At 41.4% G+C, this 18,579-nt stretch overlaps 1 protein-coding gene across 5 annotated transcripts in view; it reads left to right on the forward strand.

Moving 5' to 3' along the window:
* The window catches only part of LOC109547137 (uncharacterized), a 55,855-nt gene extending 37,799 nt beyond the window's left edge, over positions 1-18,056 (forward strand). For 4 of the 5 annotated variants that reach the window (XM_073802376.1, XM_073802384.1, XM_073802385.1 and 1 more), the window contains 5 exons: positions 8,192-8,431; positions 16,492-16,593; positions 16,833-16,934; positions 17,410-17,462; positions 17,726-18,056. In XM_073802376.1, the coding sequence (XP_073658477.1) occupies positions 8,206-8,431; positions 16,492-16,593; positions 16,833-16,934; positions 17,410-17,462; positions 17,726-17,884 (642 nt within the window). In that variant the 5' untranslated portion in view covers positions 8,192-8,205 and the 3' untranslated portion in view covers positions 17,885-18,056. Of the gene's footprint in view, positions 1-8,191; positions 8,432-16,491; positions 16,594-16,827; positions 16,935-17,409; positions 17,463-17,725 lie in introns of all 5 variants that reach the window. The other variant, XM_073802389.1, reaches the window with a different exon arrangement.
* Positions 18,057-18,579: the final 523 nt, after the last annotated feature.

Raw genomic sequence — 18,579 nt, forward strand, 5'->3', positions numbered from 1 at the left:
GTAAAAAAAAAAAAAAAAGTACACATGCCATGTGGCCTCGGGAAGAGTTCATAATGTGACCCAAGAATAAAACAGCAAGTTAAGAGAACTGGTTTTAATTTAGAAGAGTGTCTTCAATTATCCACTAATATATATATATATATATATATATATATATATATATATATATATATTTTTTTTTTTTTACAGAGTAACTTTCTCTACCTTATTTCTAAGTACAAGAAAAGAGTATGGCATGTGATCCACAAAACCAGTATAGATACTATACTATCTGGAAAAGAAATGATAAAATGATGGTTTCAACACACACACACACACACACACACACACACACACACACAAACGAATGCTCATACATTTTCTTGGATCATCCTCTGAATGCTAGATAATATCTTGCTAAAAACATAATTGTGTTTATTATGTATTCAACAAGAGAATGCCAATATTTTCTTTATCATACAGAATCTGTTTTGCAGCATTAATAATTAAATATTTTTCAAATCAGATTTGAAATTTGAATATATGATACTACTGTTAATGTTCATTTTAGATTCTTCATGATTACAAAAAATAATAGTGCTAAATGCTCTCAATCTTTGTGCTCTTTCTTATTTTCCAGTTGATTTTTTTCATTCTCAAATTGCTGGCAAAAGGTAGAATCCTTTGACTGAAGTGTAATAAGTAACCAGAACCTAGTGATTTTTTCCCTCACCATTTAGAAAAATTTGTGTCCGTTATATTGCCCTAAACTTCCAACCTGTGTTATCTTATGTAAAGTAAAAATTTCATACTTGACATGGGTAATTTTCAGCAAGAGTGCGCCTTTGTTTCACACTCAAACTACTTGGCCATATATTTGGGTTCTTTGCATTTTTTTCTAGTTTTCCTTGAAATCTATCAGTCATGGTTGATGATGGAATGAAAACGTAAATTCACATCCTACTCACATTTCTGTGACACATTCACTGAAACCTATGGCTCTGAACTTTTATTTTTATCTTTTTGGCATTTCACCTTTTCCTCCCCAAATTTATTCAACAATACAAAAGATTTTATTTCATTTCTTCTGTAGGCAGCTTTTCATTTTCTGTTTTTGGTTTGATATCTTTTTTCTTTCCAATATCATGGGAGCAATAACATATGAGCTTAGTATTTTATTTTAGAATGTGTAGCTTTAAAAAATATTCTGTAGCAAGCTATGAAATGTAACAGCAGTTAATTTTTGTCATAAAGAAATTTCCTTTATACAGGGAGGAAAGAAATTTAATGGAATACTACTCAGCCAGAAAAAGAATGAAATCCTGCCTTTTGCAACAACACGAATGGACCTAGAGGGTATTATGCTAAGTGAGATACATCAGACAGAGAAAGACAAACACTGTATGGTTTCACTTATATGTGGAACCTAAAAAACAAAACAAATGAACAAACATAACAAAACAAAAATAGAGTCATAGATATAGAGGGCAAATACATGGTTGTCAGAGGGGAGGGGGGTGAGGGAAGGAGAGAAATAGGTGAGAGAGATTAAGAGGTACAAACTTCCCGTTGCAAGGTAAATGAGTCATGGGAATGAAATGTACAGGGATTATGGTCAATAATTATGTAGTATCTTTGTATGGTGACAGAGGGTGACTAGACTTACTGTGATCATTTTGAAATGTATAGAAACATTGAATCACCATGTTGTGTAACAGGAACTAACATAGTGCTGTAAGTCAATTGCACTTCAAAAACAAACAAACTGATAGAAAAAGAGATCAGATTTATAGTTTCCAGAGACAGGGGTGGCTGGAGGGGGAATTGGATGAGGGCAGTCAAAAGGTACAAACTTCCAGTTCTAAGATAAATAAGTACTAGGGTGTAATGTACAACATGAGAAATATAACGAACACTGCTGTATGTTACACATGAAAGTTGTTAAGGAGTTAAGGAGTAAGTAAATCCTAAGAGTTCTCATCACAAGGAAAACATTTTTTTTCTGTTTCTTTAATTTTGTATCTATATGCGATGATGGATGTTCACTAAACTTACTAAACTTACTGTGGTAGTCATTTCATGACGTATGTAAGTCAAATCATTGTGCTGTACACCTTAAACGGTGCTGTATGTCGATTATATCTCAATAAAACTGAAAGAAAAAAATTCCTTTAACAACCGTAAACAGTAGCTCTCCTTTAATTCATTACATAACAATCTCTAATTTAGGAATATAAATAATTACTTTGTATATATGTAGTGATAAACGAACATCCATTACTACAAAAGTAAGTTATGTCATAATGAAAATCTGGTAGATTAAATTTGGAACTCTGAGCTACTGTTCAGGCAGACAATATGAATTATAACGCAAAATTTTAAATTTAGCCAATACACAAATACTTACAGAGGATTTTTTAAAATCTAGATAAAAATCAAAACAACAGTTGGAAAAGCAGCTCCTTGTTTGGAAACACTAGTCATTGTAGATGTTTTAAATTAACAATGTCTTCATCAACCTCATTCTGCTTTACTTATGAAGCAAATAAATGTTGACATTGTTAGAAAAAGTCTTTTTATTTCCATCTGTCAGAAAATTATCATAATAAATGGATTTTTGTTAGATAAGATATTTTATTGTTATTTTTCAGAAAATTATTGTAGTAAGAATATAAATCATCTACCTTTGGAATCAGTAGTCAAATAAAAATGTGGAAAAAATTCAAAATAATAACGATGTCTATGATAGGGATAGTCCCCTTGGATGTCATGCCCTTGAGCAATAAACAACCTGAACAACCCTCCTTGGCTACTCTAAACATTTCTGTGGCCATTACAGCTAATTAAGTGCTCCCATATACATAGAAACAGCCTGTGTAGGTAATGGAGGAAAGACTAAGGGATCCTGAGACCTGTGTTTGGATACTCATCATGAGGTTTGCTGTGACCCTGAGCAATTCACTCACCACTCCCTAGGGATCCTCTATCAGTTCATCTGCAAATGGGGATAAGTATGCCTAATCCTTCAAACTGCTACATGGAGGCCATGGGAGATGTTCCCAGTTCTGAGTAGTAAATGAAATCATGAGATGTGCATGGGGTTTCCATTTTGCACTTGATAAAATGTGCTTTCTTTAAAAATTGTATTGGGCTTCCCTGGTGGCACAGTGGTTGAGGGTCTGCCTGCCGATGCAGGGGACATGTGTTCGTGCCCCGGTCTGGGAGGATCCCACATGCCGCAGAGCAGCTGGGCCCGTGAGCCGTGGCCGCTGAGCCTGCATGTCCGGAGCCTGTGCTCCACAACGGGAGAGGCCACAATGGTGAGAGGCCCGCGTACTGCAAATAAATAAATAAATAAATAAATTGTATTATGTTTTTCAAATTGAATGAAGTACATGTGCAGAGCCAGTAAAAGACAGTAATACCAATGAATTTGGAATCAGTTCCTGTTAAGTCACTTGTGGACAGCTGCTGGTTTCACATGTCCAGAGGTGAGCTTCTGTAGGAGCAAGAGGCCGACATTCTGATTTTCTTAGGAAGCCAAATGTTAAGGCAATTGTTTGAAGCTTGCAGATAAGCCACCATGCAAACTGAAAACCTAAAGGTGATCTTTACAGCAACCCCCAACCAATAAATGGCTCTGTAATAAACCTCAAGAGGACACAGAGTTTCTATTTTGAGAAATGAAATTTTGCAAAAACAAACAGAAAAGCAGTTCAAGTCCCAGAAATTGTGAGAATATTTACTTCAGAGGAAGCCAGGAGGAAATTTGGTTGAACATCCTCCCCACTCTTTTCCTGATGGCCCCGCTTGATTACAACAGTACATTTGTGGCCAGCCTGGAAAAAAGGAGTGTGTCCAACCTTTCACTCACTCATTAAGCATTTACTGTGGGCCTGCTACATTCCAGGTACTGGCCTATGGGCTGGTATGAGTCAGATCAGGTGTGATCTCGGTCCACATGGGGCTCTTGAGGTCTCATTTGTGAACTGTCTTCCCCACACCCTGTTTCCCCAGGTTCTGTCCCTCCTTCCTTCTGCCATCCTAGGTGACAGCTTCCCTTCATCCTCAGGTGTCCAGGATTCCTCCTCTTATGCGTGATTTCAAATGTTCACCGAGGGAAAAGTGACTGCATGTTCCAACTGCCCTGCCTTTGCTCCTAGCACCCTGGTATGTCCAGAGTCTCAGCACTGCCTATAGAAAGGCTTCCTATCGTCCAGAATCAGCACAAATGCCACCTCCTCCATGCAGCCTTCCCTCATTGCCCAAGTTAGAAATGTTTTGTCTTTTGTTGGATGAATAGCCCTTTGTTGGTACATCATTTTAGCACTGACCACACACCTGCCTTTTCTTACAGCTGTTGGGGGTCAGTGGAGACCTTTTCTGCCAGATTGGACTGGGAGGACAGGGGATACCACTCTCCGAGCCCAGGGCTCATGTCTAATTCCTCTCTACCCCAGCAGACTGCCTTATACTGCTGGATCCATACCAAACACTAAAAACAATTTGGCTGGATTGGATTTTTTTCTTTGATTTTAGTTGCCCAGAATTAGCTTGATCAAACTCATCTGTTGGTGGCGCTCTGCCATCATGGGTTCATGCATAGCTCTTATGGTCTATATATTTAATATTTTTTGGTCTCCATACCTATTCCCCACCCCCTGCCCCCAACCACCCCACCCTGCCATTGAAACACACTCTTGTTTTAATAAAATGTAACCTTCTAATGCATCTAAGTAACCATATTCTTGTAGGCTTGAACACTTGGCATTGTTTGGGATTGAACTTGCCGTTTGGCCAAGAGAATGAGACACTTCACTGGAGTTTTAGGCACCAGCAGCCAGGGTGGATTTGTTTGGGGGCAGGGCAGGTGACCCTTGGGATCCAAGGGGGAGGCAGTCAGCAGCTTGGTCTAGCACAGGATTTCTGCTTCCTCCCCCTGCTCCCTCCACCTCAGAGCCTGTTCCCCCACATCTGGGCTCTGTCCTCTCTGGCAGAGCCTGTCTACAGCTGCCATGTTGCCAGTCAGGAGGCCCCAGAGAGTTCTCTCTTCCAAGGGATTACCTGTTCTCCTTGACATATACTGCCATTTGAGATGCCCATTTCTCTTTCTCCTGCGTCTTTTGGTTTGTGCTCCTTGATTACACCCTTGGTGAAGTGCCCCTCACCTACCCTGTGGTGAAGAAACTACTTAGCCCAGCAGTTCTCAAATTTTTTGGTCTCAGCGCCCCCTTATACTCTTAAAAATTATTAAGGAGGACTTCCCTAGTGGCGCGGTGGTTAAGAATCCGCCTGCCAATGCAGGGGACACGGGTTTGATCCCTGGTCCAGGAAGATCCCACATGCCGTGGAGCAACTAAGCCCTTGCATCACAACTACAGAGCCTGTGCTCTAGAGACCGCGAGCCACAACTGCTGAGCCCACGCATTGCAACTACTGAAGCCCGCATGCCTAGAGCCCATGCTCTGCAACAAAAGAAGCCACAGCAATGAGAAGCCCGCGCACCGCAACGAAGAGTAGCCCTGGCTCGCAGCAACTAGAGGTTGTCCGGGCGCAGCAACGAAGACCCAACGCAGCCCAAAATAAATTAATTAATTAATTTTAAAAAATTATTAAGGAACCCAAAGAGCTATTGCTTATGTAGGCTATATCCATTTATATTTACCATATTAGGGAGTAAAACTAAGACAATTTAAAGATATGTATTTAACTAATTTTTAAATGGTACTATAACTATTACATATTAATATAATTAACATGCTTTTATAAAAAATAACCATATTTTCCAAATCATGAAAAATTTAGTGAGAAGAAAGGTGCTGCTTTATGTTTTTGCCAATCTCCTTATTAATATCTGGCTTGATAAAAGAGAGCTAGATTCTCAGATCTGCTTCTGCATTCAGTCTGTTGCCATATCACACATCATGTAGCCTTTGGAAAACTCCACCGGACCTTGAGAAAGGCAGAGAGCGAAAATGGCAACTAGCATCTCAGCACTGTTATGAAAGAGTTTTGACCTCACCAAATCTCTGAAAGGATCTCTGGAACCCCCAGGAGGTCCCTAGACCACACTTTGAGAACTGCCTGCCGCCTTAGACCATCGGTTTCTTGACGGCAAGGCCATTCCCTGTTCATCCTTATTTTAAGCAGACTATGGATTGGGACTCAGTAAATCTTGTTTGAAATACTTGGAAATATCTGTGTCATTGAGAGTTATCCCACCCTCACAGTCACCCCGGGAAACACTCCACTTCATCTAGTGCTACTGCTGCGGATGGCATTTGGATTCTTACAGAAGGCAGCCTCCAGAGGTGATGCAATTCTGTCGAATACCCTCAGTGGTCTCAGATCTTTGTTCTTTTAGGAGCAGTTTGATGTTTGGAAATAGCCTAAGGCTATGTGGAGGGAAATCTTGTTAATTATTTGGGTAGTCAATTGGGTAACGCTACATTTTTGGAGTTCTAAAAAGTAACACTGACTTCTTAAAATTTGGATTGCAAAGCTACTTTATCAAGCATTCCCCTAATTCTACATGTATATTCACACATGTGCAAATGATGTTTGAATACGTTTAATAATTGCATCATCCTTTGAAGAGTAAAAATTGGAAACAAAATCTTAGTGCCCACAACTAGGAGACCAGTTCAATAAACCATGGGCATCCACGGAATAGAACACTTCGCAGCTGAAAAAAAGAATGAGAAAGTTCTATACATATTGATTACAAATTAACTCCGAAGTATATTAAGTAAAAAGGGAAGAGACAGATCAATATATATAGTATGCTGTCATCCACAGGAAAAAAAAAACTGTATTGTGTGTGTGTGTCTATATGCCTGTGTGTCTGTGTGTTTCCTCATGTATACGTAAGGTATACAGCAAACTGGGAATGCTGGTTGCCTCCAGGGAGAGGAACTAGCTGCTTGGGGTGAAGGGTAGATAAGCAGCTTTTCAAGGATTATCCTTCTGTACCTTTTAAGTTTGAAACCATATGAATGTTACCTAATAACATAGAAACTTTTAGAAGCCCCAAACTGAAAAAATTATGACATTCCCTCCTTCTTCCAAAATTAAAAATAAAAAGAATTCTTAATACTTACAAGGCTATACTCCATAAATCCATAAATGAGTTCTTAGAATTGCTTGAGCAATAGAATGATTATCAGAAAAAATACACAATGTACACGGGGGCATATGCAAAGAGGACGCTAGAAAGGGATGACATACATTTGTGAAAAGAACTGATCATTTTTATAGTCATGCCTTAATTTTTTCACCCTTGCCCTGTTTCACAAATAGGGAAACTGATTCCAGGGGGGCTTAATGACTCATCTAAGTCATCTGGGCTCTGGGTTCCAACTCTCGCCTTGTTAGGGGATTTCCCGACAGTTCCTGCAAATCTCTGTGGGGATGTGGCAGTGAGTGGGGGACAGAGGATGATAGATCCTCTTTCATGTGGTCCTAAACACACCTCTCTCCTCACTTCCCACCCGAAACAGGGGCTGGAGGCCCAGGCAGGATACATGTGCCTCTGATGGTGGCTGGCAGGGCTACGTCATCCTCACTCTCTTCCCCAGGGCTCCCCATGGGCCCAGGTGTAGCATCCTCCTCCAGGCTCTGCCAGGACATTGCTCTTGGTGTTCGGTTGGCATAATGCCTCTGTTTCCACAATTGGCACTTCCCAGATCAATTGTCACCTAATTGTCACACAATTTGGTTGGTTCAGATGACTGTGGGCTTTTGAAAATCGACTTCTCCTTCAAAGGATAAAGGTTTGTCATCAACTAAGGGATTCAAATCCTGTGGTGGAGACTCCCCACGGTTCTGACAGAACATGGTCAGGGTGCTCTGAAGGAGTTTTTGGCATATTTCATTCACTCAACTAATGTATGTTGAACCTATCTGTTGGTGAGGCACTATTCTAGGTCCTGGGGATACAGTGATGAGAAGGTTTCTGTTCTTGTGGAGCTTACGTTCGTGTGATGAGGAACTGACAATAAACAAGCAAACAAATAGATGGTTGAGGTAAATTCACATATTAATTAAGAGATCAGAGGGTGATGTGGCAGAGAGGTTGGGAAGCCAACTTTGGACCGTGTGCTTGGGGAAGGCCAATCTGAAGATGACTTCTTGAAGAGAGAAATGCTATCTCAATGCCTTTTGAGGCCCTCCTTTCCAGCAGTGAGAGTCTAACATTCTCTGCACCCAACAGGTTCCCGTGGAGGGATGAAAGACAGGGAGGAGAAGAGAGGTTCCAGTTCCCTGGGCTTCCCAGTCTGCCGGCTGCTAAGTACTTCTGAGAAATTCTGCTTCCAGCTAACGAGGACCACCTATCCTGGGAACCTCGGTACATGGGACAAGAACCTCCTGGGTAGACCCCTTGGCAAGATGAATTGGACCAACTATAGGTTCCAGGATTCCAGAGCCAGTGGTGACATCTTAGACAGCTTGGGTAAGATTAGCTGAAAGTGAGCCCTGGGCCAAGTGACTACTAATTACTGTTAAATAATTATCTCACCATTTAGTTCTTTAAAAACCCTATGGGTTGAATACTATGTCCATCTCACAGATGAGGAAAATGTGGCTCAGAGAGATTATGTGACTGTCTTAAGATCACACATTTAGAAGTACCTGAGACTGGGTCACGGGACCCTAAAGCTCAGGCTCTTTCATGATGTCATCCTTCATGCTTGTTCTCCTCACCCCCACCAACCCTCCTCTGCTTTTTTAGGATAGGCTCTTGTCTTTCTGAGCCTAGGTGGACACCCTCATGCTGTCTGTCATCCTTGCTGAGAACAGGTGTGGCCTGTTCTCAGCAACCCCTGGCTAGCAACCCCCAGCCAGAGCCCCAGGCTCCTGTCTCATTGCTCCAGGCTTTTGGAGCACAAAACACCACAAAACACCAAGTCCTGTGACTTGGTACCTCATCTTGGGTAATTCCCTGCTGGTGCCATGGGCACTAGAAAGATCTGGTTTCCGAGTCCCCTCCTTACCCTTTGCCCAGAAGTTGGGCAGGAGCTGTTAAAGAAAAACTTAGTGAGGTCAGCTATCTTACTTGAAAGAAGGCAGAGAGGAAGTGAGCCATTGAGGTGCTTGACACAATTCCAACTGGCCTTAGTGCCCCAAGAGGCTGTAATTGGTACTTCCACTTTCAGATATTATGTATCGTCAGTGGGTATTAAATTGCCCTAGCGATCCACTAGGTTCCCTCCACCCCACCCTAGCAGCAGTCTCTGCATTCGGGTGTCTGAGTAGCCAGCTCCCAAGGTGTGTCTGGAACGTGCCACCTGCTATAGGGGCTGAATCATTCACCTCCATTTTAAGAGGGAAGGAATAAGAAGAGGCCCGAGTGTAGGCAAGAGCGCTTCGGGTTTAGAATTGAAAACTCCAGTCCTGGCTCCAGCACTCAGCAGGGGCCAGTGGCTGACCCTAAAGATCTATACAGAAAGAGAGTTGGGTTAGAAATGTTTTAAGATTCCTTCTAACCCTGAGAATCCAGGGACAGACTATGGCTGGATAGGGGGTGGGCTTGGGGTCTTCATCCCTTGATGTAGGAGAATTTTTTTCAGTGTGGATAATATCACCATCACCTCCTCACTTGAGCATGGGCAGGTTCTCACAGCTGCCACCTCTGCCTAGTTCCAGCCCAATTAGCTGGTATCCTGACCATTCCTCACCCCCTCACATGCCCCTCCCTGGGGACGGATCACCTGCACCCTCCTGGTTGTCTTTTTTCTGGATATCTGGTAACCCTTACTCCTTTGTAAGAATGGCAGAACTCAAGAGTAAAATGATGGCACAATGGCAACAAAGTGTAGTATTCATAAACACACAATTTAAAGTTGGAGAGATGCAGGTTCAAGTCTGATTTCTGCCACTATCTAGCTCTATGACCTTGAGCAAGTCTGATCCCTGAGAGCTGGTTTCCTTACTGTAAGGTGGGAATAATAATTGTTCCTACCTTATTGCCTGTTTATGAAGCTTAAATAAGATAATGAATGTGCCTGGCATATATTAAGTCCCCAGTGTAAGGCAGCTAATATTACTGCTTAGGATCCTGTAGAGCTCATTTGTATATGTGTTGTCTTGGTCAGTTTGGGCTGCTATAACAAATTACTGTTTGACTGGGTAATTTATAAACAATAGACATTTATTTCTCATAGTTCTGGATGCCGAAAAGTCCAAGATTAAGGCACTGGCATATTCAGTGTCTGGTGAGAGCCCACTTCTTGTTCTTAGATGGCTGTCTTCTTGCTGTGTCATCGCAGGTTGGAAGGGCATGAGGAGACCCTCTGGGGTCTTCTATAAAAGAAGTAATCCCATACATGAGGGCTCCACCCTCTTGACCTACTCACCTCCCAAAGACCCCGCCTCCAAATACCATCACCCTGGGGTTAGGGTTTAACATATGAATTTTGGCAGCACACAAACATTCAGTCTACAGCATGTGTTAAAGAATTACTCTCGGCTCTCACTCCCTCTTGTGAGAAGACCAGAATCACAACTAGCTGCTGGACAATCATCAACAGGAAGACACTGGAACTCACCAAAAAAGAAACCCCACATCCAAAGACAAAGGAGAAGCCACAATGAGATGGTAGGAGGGGCACAATCACAGTAAAATCAAATCCCATAACTGGTGGGTGGGTGACTCACAGACTGGACAACACTTATATCACAGAAGTCCACCCACTGGAGTGAAGGTTCTGAGCCCCACGTCAGGCTTCCCAACCTGGGGGTCCGGCAATGGGAAGAGGAATTCCTAGAGAATCAGACTTTGAACCCAGCGGGAACTGACTGCAGGACTTCGACAGGACTGGGAGAAACAGAGACTCCACTCTTGGAGGGCACACACAAAGTAGTGTGCACATCAGGACCCAGGGGAAGAAGCAGTGACCCCAGGTGAGACTGAACCAGACCTACCGCTGGTGTTGGAGGGTGTCCTGCGGGGGGGGGGGGGGGCTGTGGCTCACGGTGGGGACAAGGCAGCAGAAGTTCTGGAAAGTACTCCTTGGCGTGAGCCCTCCCAGAGCCTGTCATTAGCCCCACCAAAGAGTCCAGGTAGCCTCCAGTGTTGGGTTGCTTCAGGCCAAACAACCAACAGGGAGGGAACCCAGCTCTACCCATCAACAGTCAAGCAGATTAAAGTTTTACTGAGCTCTGCGCACCAGAGCAACAGCCAGCTCTTCCCACTACCAGTCCCTCCCATCAGGAAGCTTGCACAAGCTTCTTAGATAGCCTCAACCACCAGAGGTCAGACAGCAGAAACAAGAAGAACTACAGTCCTGCAGCCTGTGGAACAAAAAATCACATTCACAGAAAGATAGACAAGATGAAAAGGCAGAGGGTTATGTACCAGATGAAGGAACAAGATAAAACCCCAGAAAAACAACTAAATGAAGTGGAGATAGACAATCTTCCAGAAAAAGAATTCAGAATAATGATAATGAAGATGATCCAGGACCTCAGAAAAAGAATGGAGGCAAAGATCGAGAAGATGCAAGAAATGTTTAACAAAGACCTAGAAGAATTAAAGAACAAACAAACAGATATGAACAATACAATAACTGAAATGAAAACTACACTAGAAGGAATCAATAGCAGAATAATTGAGGCAGAAGAACGGATAAGTGACCTGGAAGACAGAATGGTGGAATTCACTGCTGTGGAAGAGAATAAAGAAAAAAGAATGAAAAGAAATGAAGACGGTCTAAGAGAACTCTGGGACAACATTAAATGCAACAACGTTCGCATTATAGGGGTCCCAGAAGGAGAAGAGAGAGAGAAAGGACCAGAGAAAATATTTGAAGAGATTATAGTCGAAAACTTCCCTAACATGGGAAAGGAAATAGCCACCCAAGTCCAGGAAGCACAGTGAGTCCCATACAGGATAAACCCAAGGAGAAACTTGCTGAGACACATAGTAATCAACTCGACAAAAATTAAAGACAAAGAAAAATTATTGAAAGCAGCAAGGGAAAAATGAAAAATAACATACAGGGGAACTCCCATAAGGCTAACAGCTGATTTCTCAGCAGAAACTCTACAAGCCAGAAGGGAGTGGCATGATATACTTAAAGTGATGAAAGGGAAGAACACACAGCCAAGATTACTCTACCCAGCAAAGATCTCATTCAGATTCGATGGAGAAATCAAAAGCTTTACAGACAAGCAAAATCTAAGAGAATTCAGCACCACCAAACCAGCTCTACAACAAATGGTAAAGGAACTTCTCTAAGTGGGAAACACAAGAAAAGAAAAGGACCTACAAAAACAAACACAAAACAATTAAGAAAATGGTCATAGGAACATACATATCGATAATTACCTTAAACGTGAATGGATTAAATGCTCCAACCAAAAGACACAGACTTGCTGAATGGATACAAAAACAAGATCCACATATATGCTGTCTACAAGAGACCCACTTCAGACCTAGAGACACATACAGAATGAAAGTGAGAGGATGGAAAAATATATTCTATGCAAATGGAAATCAAAAGAAAGCTGGAGTAGCAATACTCATATCAGATAAAATAGACTTTAAAATAAAGAATGTTACAAGAGACAAGGAAGGACACTACATAATGATCAAGGGATCAAATCAAGAAGAAGATATAACAATTATAAATATATACGCACCCAGCATAGGAGCACCTCAATACATAAGGCAACTGCTAATATCTCTAAAAGAGGAAATTGACAGTAACACAATAATAGTGGACGACTTTTAACACCTCATTTACACCAATGGACAGATCATCCAAAATGAAAATAAATAAGGAAAGAGAAGCTTCAAATGACACAATAGACCAGATAGATTTAATTGATATTTACAGGACATTCAATCCCAAAACAGCAGATTACACTTTCTTTTCAAGTGCGCATGGAACATTCTCCAGGATAGATCACATCTTGGGTCACAAGTCAAGCCTCAATAAATTTAAGAAAATTGAAAGCATATCAAGCATCTTTTCTGAGCACAATGCTATGAGATTAGAAATCAATTACAGGGAAAAAAACGTAAAAAACACAAACACATGGAGGCTAAACAATACATTACTAAATAACCAAGAGATCACTGAAGAAATCAAAGAGGAAATCAAAAAATACCTAGAGACAAATGACAATGAAAACACAACGAGCCAAAACTTTTGGGATGCAGCAAAAACAGTTCTAAGAGGGAAGTTTATGGCTATATAAACCTACCTCAGGAAACAACAAAAATCTCAAATAAACAATCTAACCTTACACCTAAAGAAACTAGAGAAAGAAGAACAAACAAAACCCAAAGTTAGCAGAAGGAAAGAAATCATAAAGATCAAAGCAGAAATAAATGAAATAGAAACAAAGAAAACAATGGCAATGATCAATAAAACTAAAATCTGGTTCTTTGAAAAGATAAACAAAATTGCTAAACCATTAGCCAGACTCATCAAGAAAAAGAGGGAGAGGATTCAAATCAATAAAATTAGAAATGAAAAAGGAGAAGTTACAACAGACACTGCAGAAATACAAAGCATCCTAAGAGACTACTACAAGCAACTCTATGCCAATAAAATGGACAACCTGGAAGAAATGGACAAATTCTTAGAAAGGTATAACCTTCCAAGACTGAACCAGGAAGAAACAGAAAATATGAACAGACCAATCACAAGGAATGAAATTGAAACTGTGATTAAAAATCTTCCAACAAACAAAAGTGCAGGACCAGATGGCTTCACAGGTGAATTCTATCAAACATTTAGAGAAGAGCTAACACCAAACCTTCTCAAACTCTTCCAAAAAATTTCAGAGGGAGGAACACTCCCAAACTCATTCTATGAGGCCACCATCACCCTGATACCAAAACCAGACAAAGATACTGCAAAAAAAGAAAATTACAGACCAATATCACTGATGAATATAGATGCAAAAATCCTCAACAAAATACTAGCAAACAGAATCCAACAGCACATAAAAAGGATCATACACCACGATCAAGTGGGATTTATCCCAGGGATGCAAGCATTCTTCAATATATGCAAATCGAACAATGTAATATACCATATCAACAAATTGAAGAATAAAAACCATATGATCATCTCAATAGATGCAGAAAAAGCTTTTGACAAAATTCAATACCATTTATGATAAAAACTCTCCAGAAAGTGGGCATAGAGGGAATCTACCTCAACATAATAAAGGCTATATACGACAAACCCACAGCAAACATCATTCTCAGTGGTGAAAAACTGAAAGCATTTCCTCTAAGATCAGGAACAAGACAAGATGTCCACTCTCACCCTTATTATTCAACATAGTTTTGCAAGTCCTAGACAAGGCAATCAGAGAAGAATAAGAAATAAAAGGAAAACAAATTGGAATACAAATACAAATTGGATACTATACATAGAGAATCTTAAAGGTGCCACCAGAAAACTATTAGAGCTAATCAATGAATTTGGTAAAGTTGCAGGTTACAAAATTAATGCACAGTAATCTCTTGCATCCCTCTACACTAATGATGAAAAATCTGAAAGAGAAATTAAGGAAACACTCCCATTTACTATTGCAACAAAAAGAATAAAATACCTAGGAATAAACCTACCTAGGGAGACAAAAGACCTATATGCAGAAAACTATAAGACACTGATGAAAGAAATTAAAGATAATACCAGCAGATGGAGAGATATACCATGTTCTTGGATTGGAAGAATCAATATTGTGAAAATGACTATACTACCCAAAGCAATCTACAGATTCAATGCAATCCCTATCAAATCACCAATGGCATTTTTTATGGAACTAGAACAGATCATCTTAAAATTTGTATGGAGACACAAAAGACCCCGAATAGCCAAAGCAGTCTTGAGGGAAAAAAACGGAGCTGGAGGAATCAGACTCCCTGACTTCAGACTATACTACAAAGCTACAGTAATCAAGACAATATGGTACTGGCACAAAAACAGAAACGTAGATCAATGGAACAAGATAGAAAGCCCAGAGATAAACCCATGCACCTAAGGTCAACTAATCTAAGGTAAAGGAGGCAAAGATATACAATGGAGAAAAGACAGTCTCTGCAATAAGTGGTGCTGGGAAAACTGGACAGCTACATGTAAAAGAATGAAATTAGAACACTCCCTAACACCATACACAAAAATAAACTCAAAATGGATTCAAGACCTAAATGTAAGACCGGACACTGTAAAACTCTTAGAGGAAAACATAGGAAGAACACTCTTTGACATAAATCACAGCAAGATCATTTTTGATCCACCTCCTAGAGTAATGGAAATAAAAACAAAAATAAACAAATGGGACCTAATGAAACTTCAAAGCTTTTGAACAGCAAATGAAACCATAAACAAGACGAAAAGACAACCCTCAGAATGGGAGAAAATATTCGGAAACGAATCAATGGACAAAGGATCAATCTCCCAATTATATAAACAGCTCATGCAGCTCAATATTAAAGAAACAAATAACTCAATCCAAAAATGGGCAGAAGACCTAAATAGACATTTCTCCAAAGAAGACATACAGATGGCCAAGAGGCACATGAAAAGCTGCTCAACATCACTAATTATTAGAGAAATGCAAATCAAAACTACAATGAGGTATCCCCTCACACCACTTAGAATGGGCATCATCAGAAAATCTACAAACAACAAATGCTGGAGAGGCTGTGGAGAAAAGGGAAACCTCTTGCACTGTTGGTGGGAATGTAAATTGATACAGCCACTATGGAGAACAGTATGGAGGTTCCCTAAAAAACTAAAAATAGAATTGCCATATGATTCAGCAATCCCACTACTGGGCATATACCCAGAGAAAACCATAATTCAAAAAGACATATGCACTGCAATGTTCATTGCAGCACTATTTACAATAGCCAGGTCATGGAAGTAACCTAAATGCCCATCAACAGACGAATGGATAAAGAAGATGTGGTACATATATACAATGGAATATTACTCAGCCATAAAAAGGAACGAAATTGAGTCATTTGTTGAGACGTGGATGGTTCTAGAGACTGTCATACAGAGTGAAGTAAGGCAAAAAGAGAAAAACAAATATCGTATATTAACGCATGTATGTGGAACCTAGAAAAATTGTACAGATGAACCGGTTTGCATGGCAGAAGTTGAGACACAGATGTAGAGAAGAAACGTATGGACACCAAGGGGGGAAAACTGCGGTGGGGTGGGGATGGTGGTGTGCTGAATTGGGTGATTAGGATTGACATGTATACACTGGTGTGTATAAAATTGATGACTAATAAGAACCTGCAGTATAAACAAACAAACAAACAGAAAAAAACAACTAATACTAAACTTTCTTTGGGTGATTTGTATGGAGATATGTTAATATAAATGTTTCTGACATTACATGAAATTTCTAAAAATCTTATATGTTCTGGTATAATGTTTTAAGTGATAATTCTAGTTATTACTTTAAAATGTATATCTCAGAAATAACTAATAAAACAAAACAAAACAGAAAGAACTTCTCTATCCCTTTCTGCAGAGAACATCACCACCCTGAAGATGGGCACTGGCCCTAAAGAACTCAACAGGTGGGTGAGAGAAGGGCTGGCCCACGCAGGAGTATCAGGCATCTTGGAAGACGGTCTGCTTGGCCCCATTTGTGGACTGGTGTGGGTGGGACCATGGCCATGGAGGTGGGGGCAGAGGAGAGAGGCTCAAAATGGGGGCAGGAGATGGTTGGCTATTGGGGATGTGGAAGCCCAGAGGTGAGAGAGCGCCCACAGAAGCGGGGAGGCCCCAGGGCAATTTTGTGGACGATCACTGCAGCCAGCCAGGGCAGCTGAAGCATCCTCATTGTCTTGTTTGCTTCCCTAAGCTTAGGCACAGCAGCCACAGCTGTTTCTAGCTCCATCGGTGTCATGGCCCTCATCTTGCTGCTGGTGGGGCTCCTGTCCATGACTCTGAAGAAATGGAGGCATGAGAGTGAGTTGAACGGCTGGCCCTGGAGCTGGGAACCAGGAAAGAGGAGAAACCAAGGGCAGAGATGGGATGTCTTTCCTGTGGGGCAGCCTTGGGGGAGGGTAGAAGAGGGCAGGCTATAGGGTCTGTTCTCTGGAGTTGCCAGGGACTCAGCACATAGCAACAAGATTTATTTATGGTACAAATTCTTCGTGCTAAAAGCCATACATAAGCAATCTGTATAGACGTGGTTTATATGCATCAACTAAAATAAATATAGATGCCAAGCTCATCTAAATACTAACCCAAATTATAAAGTATACCAACAGTGCTTACTCCCCCTGCCTCTTCCTGGGCACTTAGCTCAGTCTCAGAGGCCCAATGGGTTAAACGCGGTGGATTTTGCATTCTGAAGTCCAACCCTAAGCCCAGTAATCAATCAAGGAGAGATGGTTACTACCTCAACTCAGGCTGACTCTGAATTTATTAATTTTTTGAGGACTATCTAAGAAACAACTGAAGCATCAGACCAATCTTCTCCACAAATCCTTGGTAAGGAAATAGTGGAGTCATACCTAGAGGGGCTCCTGGTTAGCTCTGCCAGGATTTCATGCTGTTCCTAGGTAGACCCCATACAGGGGTGGTGGTGGTAAGGCAGAGAACAGTCCTGAAAGAAATGTTCTTGAAAATCAAGGCAGATCTAGGGCTTGCTCAGCAAAAACCCAATGTTCCACTTGCTGTCCTATAGGGGCCCCAGTAGCTGGTTTTATCTTTGGAAGTGGCTGGTACCTCTAACCTGTGTCCTATCTCTAAAGGAGCTTTCCTGCCATGCTGATGCCATATATTCCAACGTGATCAACTTGGCCCCCAGGAAAGCGGACGACTTCGCTGTCTATGCCAACATGCCCCCTTTCAATCGCCCCAGGAGGACATCACCAGACCAAGTGGAATACGCCTCCATTGTATTCCACTGATGGGAAGCCAGTGAGATGCTTCAGAGAGGAAAGCCAGACCTGTGCCCCAGCTAGATCCTGAAACGGCTTTTCCTTTAGATGTGTGTGTGTGTATGTGTGTTTGTGTGTGCGCGCGCGTGTATGCGTGTGTGTGTGTGTTTAAAATGCATAAACCATATTCTGATGGAGGTAAACGACTGGGTATTTCTTCTAATTTATTGGAAACAAAGTGCAGTTATAATGGAAAGGAGTGACATCTGAGAGACAAGGGACACAATCATTCCAGCCATTTCTCTCCAGCCCTTTCTCTCCCTTGCCCTTCCTGAGGCAAGGGCTGAGGAGTGGGGCTCGCACCACTCAAGGACCAGCTTCTGTATTTTGTCTCTCTTGTTCTGCCCTGTCAGGAATTGACACCCTGTAGAGGTTAATTCATGAGTCACACTCACGTCTGGAGACGTGAATGGCTGATTGCTGTGTCTATGTCTTCACAGCAGCTTTGCTGGACTATGTACCAAGGGTGGGGGGAGGAGGCATGGGAGAGCTGCAAGTACGTGTAAAGTCTTCTTCCTGAGGGAGTGAACGCAGAGAATGCGGGGCCACCTGGGACAGGAGCTGGGGAAGGATCACCCGGTGGAAGTGGGTACATGTCACCACCACCAAGTGTCTGCTCCGTGGGAAATTCGGAAGATGTCTGGAACTTTGCAACTGATTCATTC

This window comes from Tursiops truncatus, chromosome 1 (genome assembly GCF_011762595.2).
Source record: "Tursiops truncatus isolate mTurTru1 chromosome 1, mTurTru1.mat.Y, whole genome shotgun sequence".
Lineage (NCBI taxonomy): Eukaryota > Metazoa > Chordata > Mammalia > Artiodactyla > Delphinidae > Tursiops > Tursiops truncatus.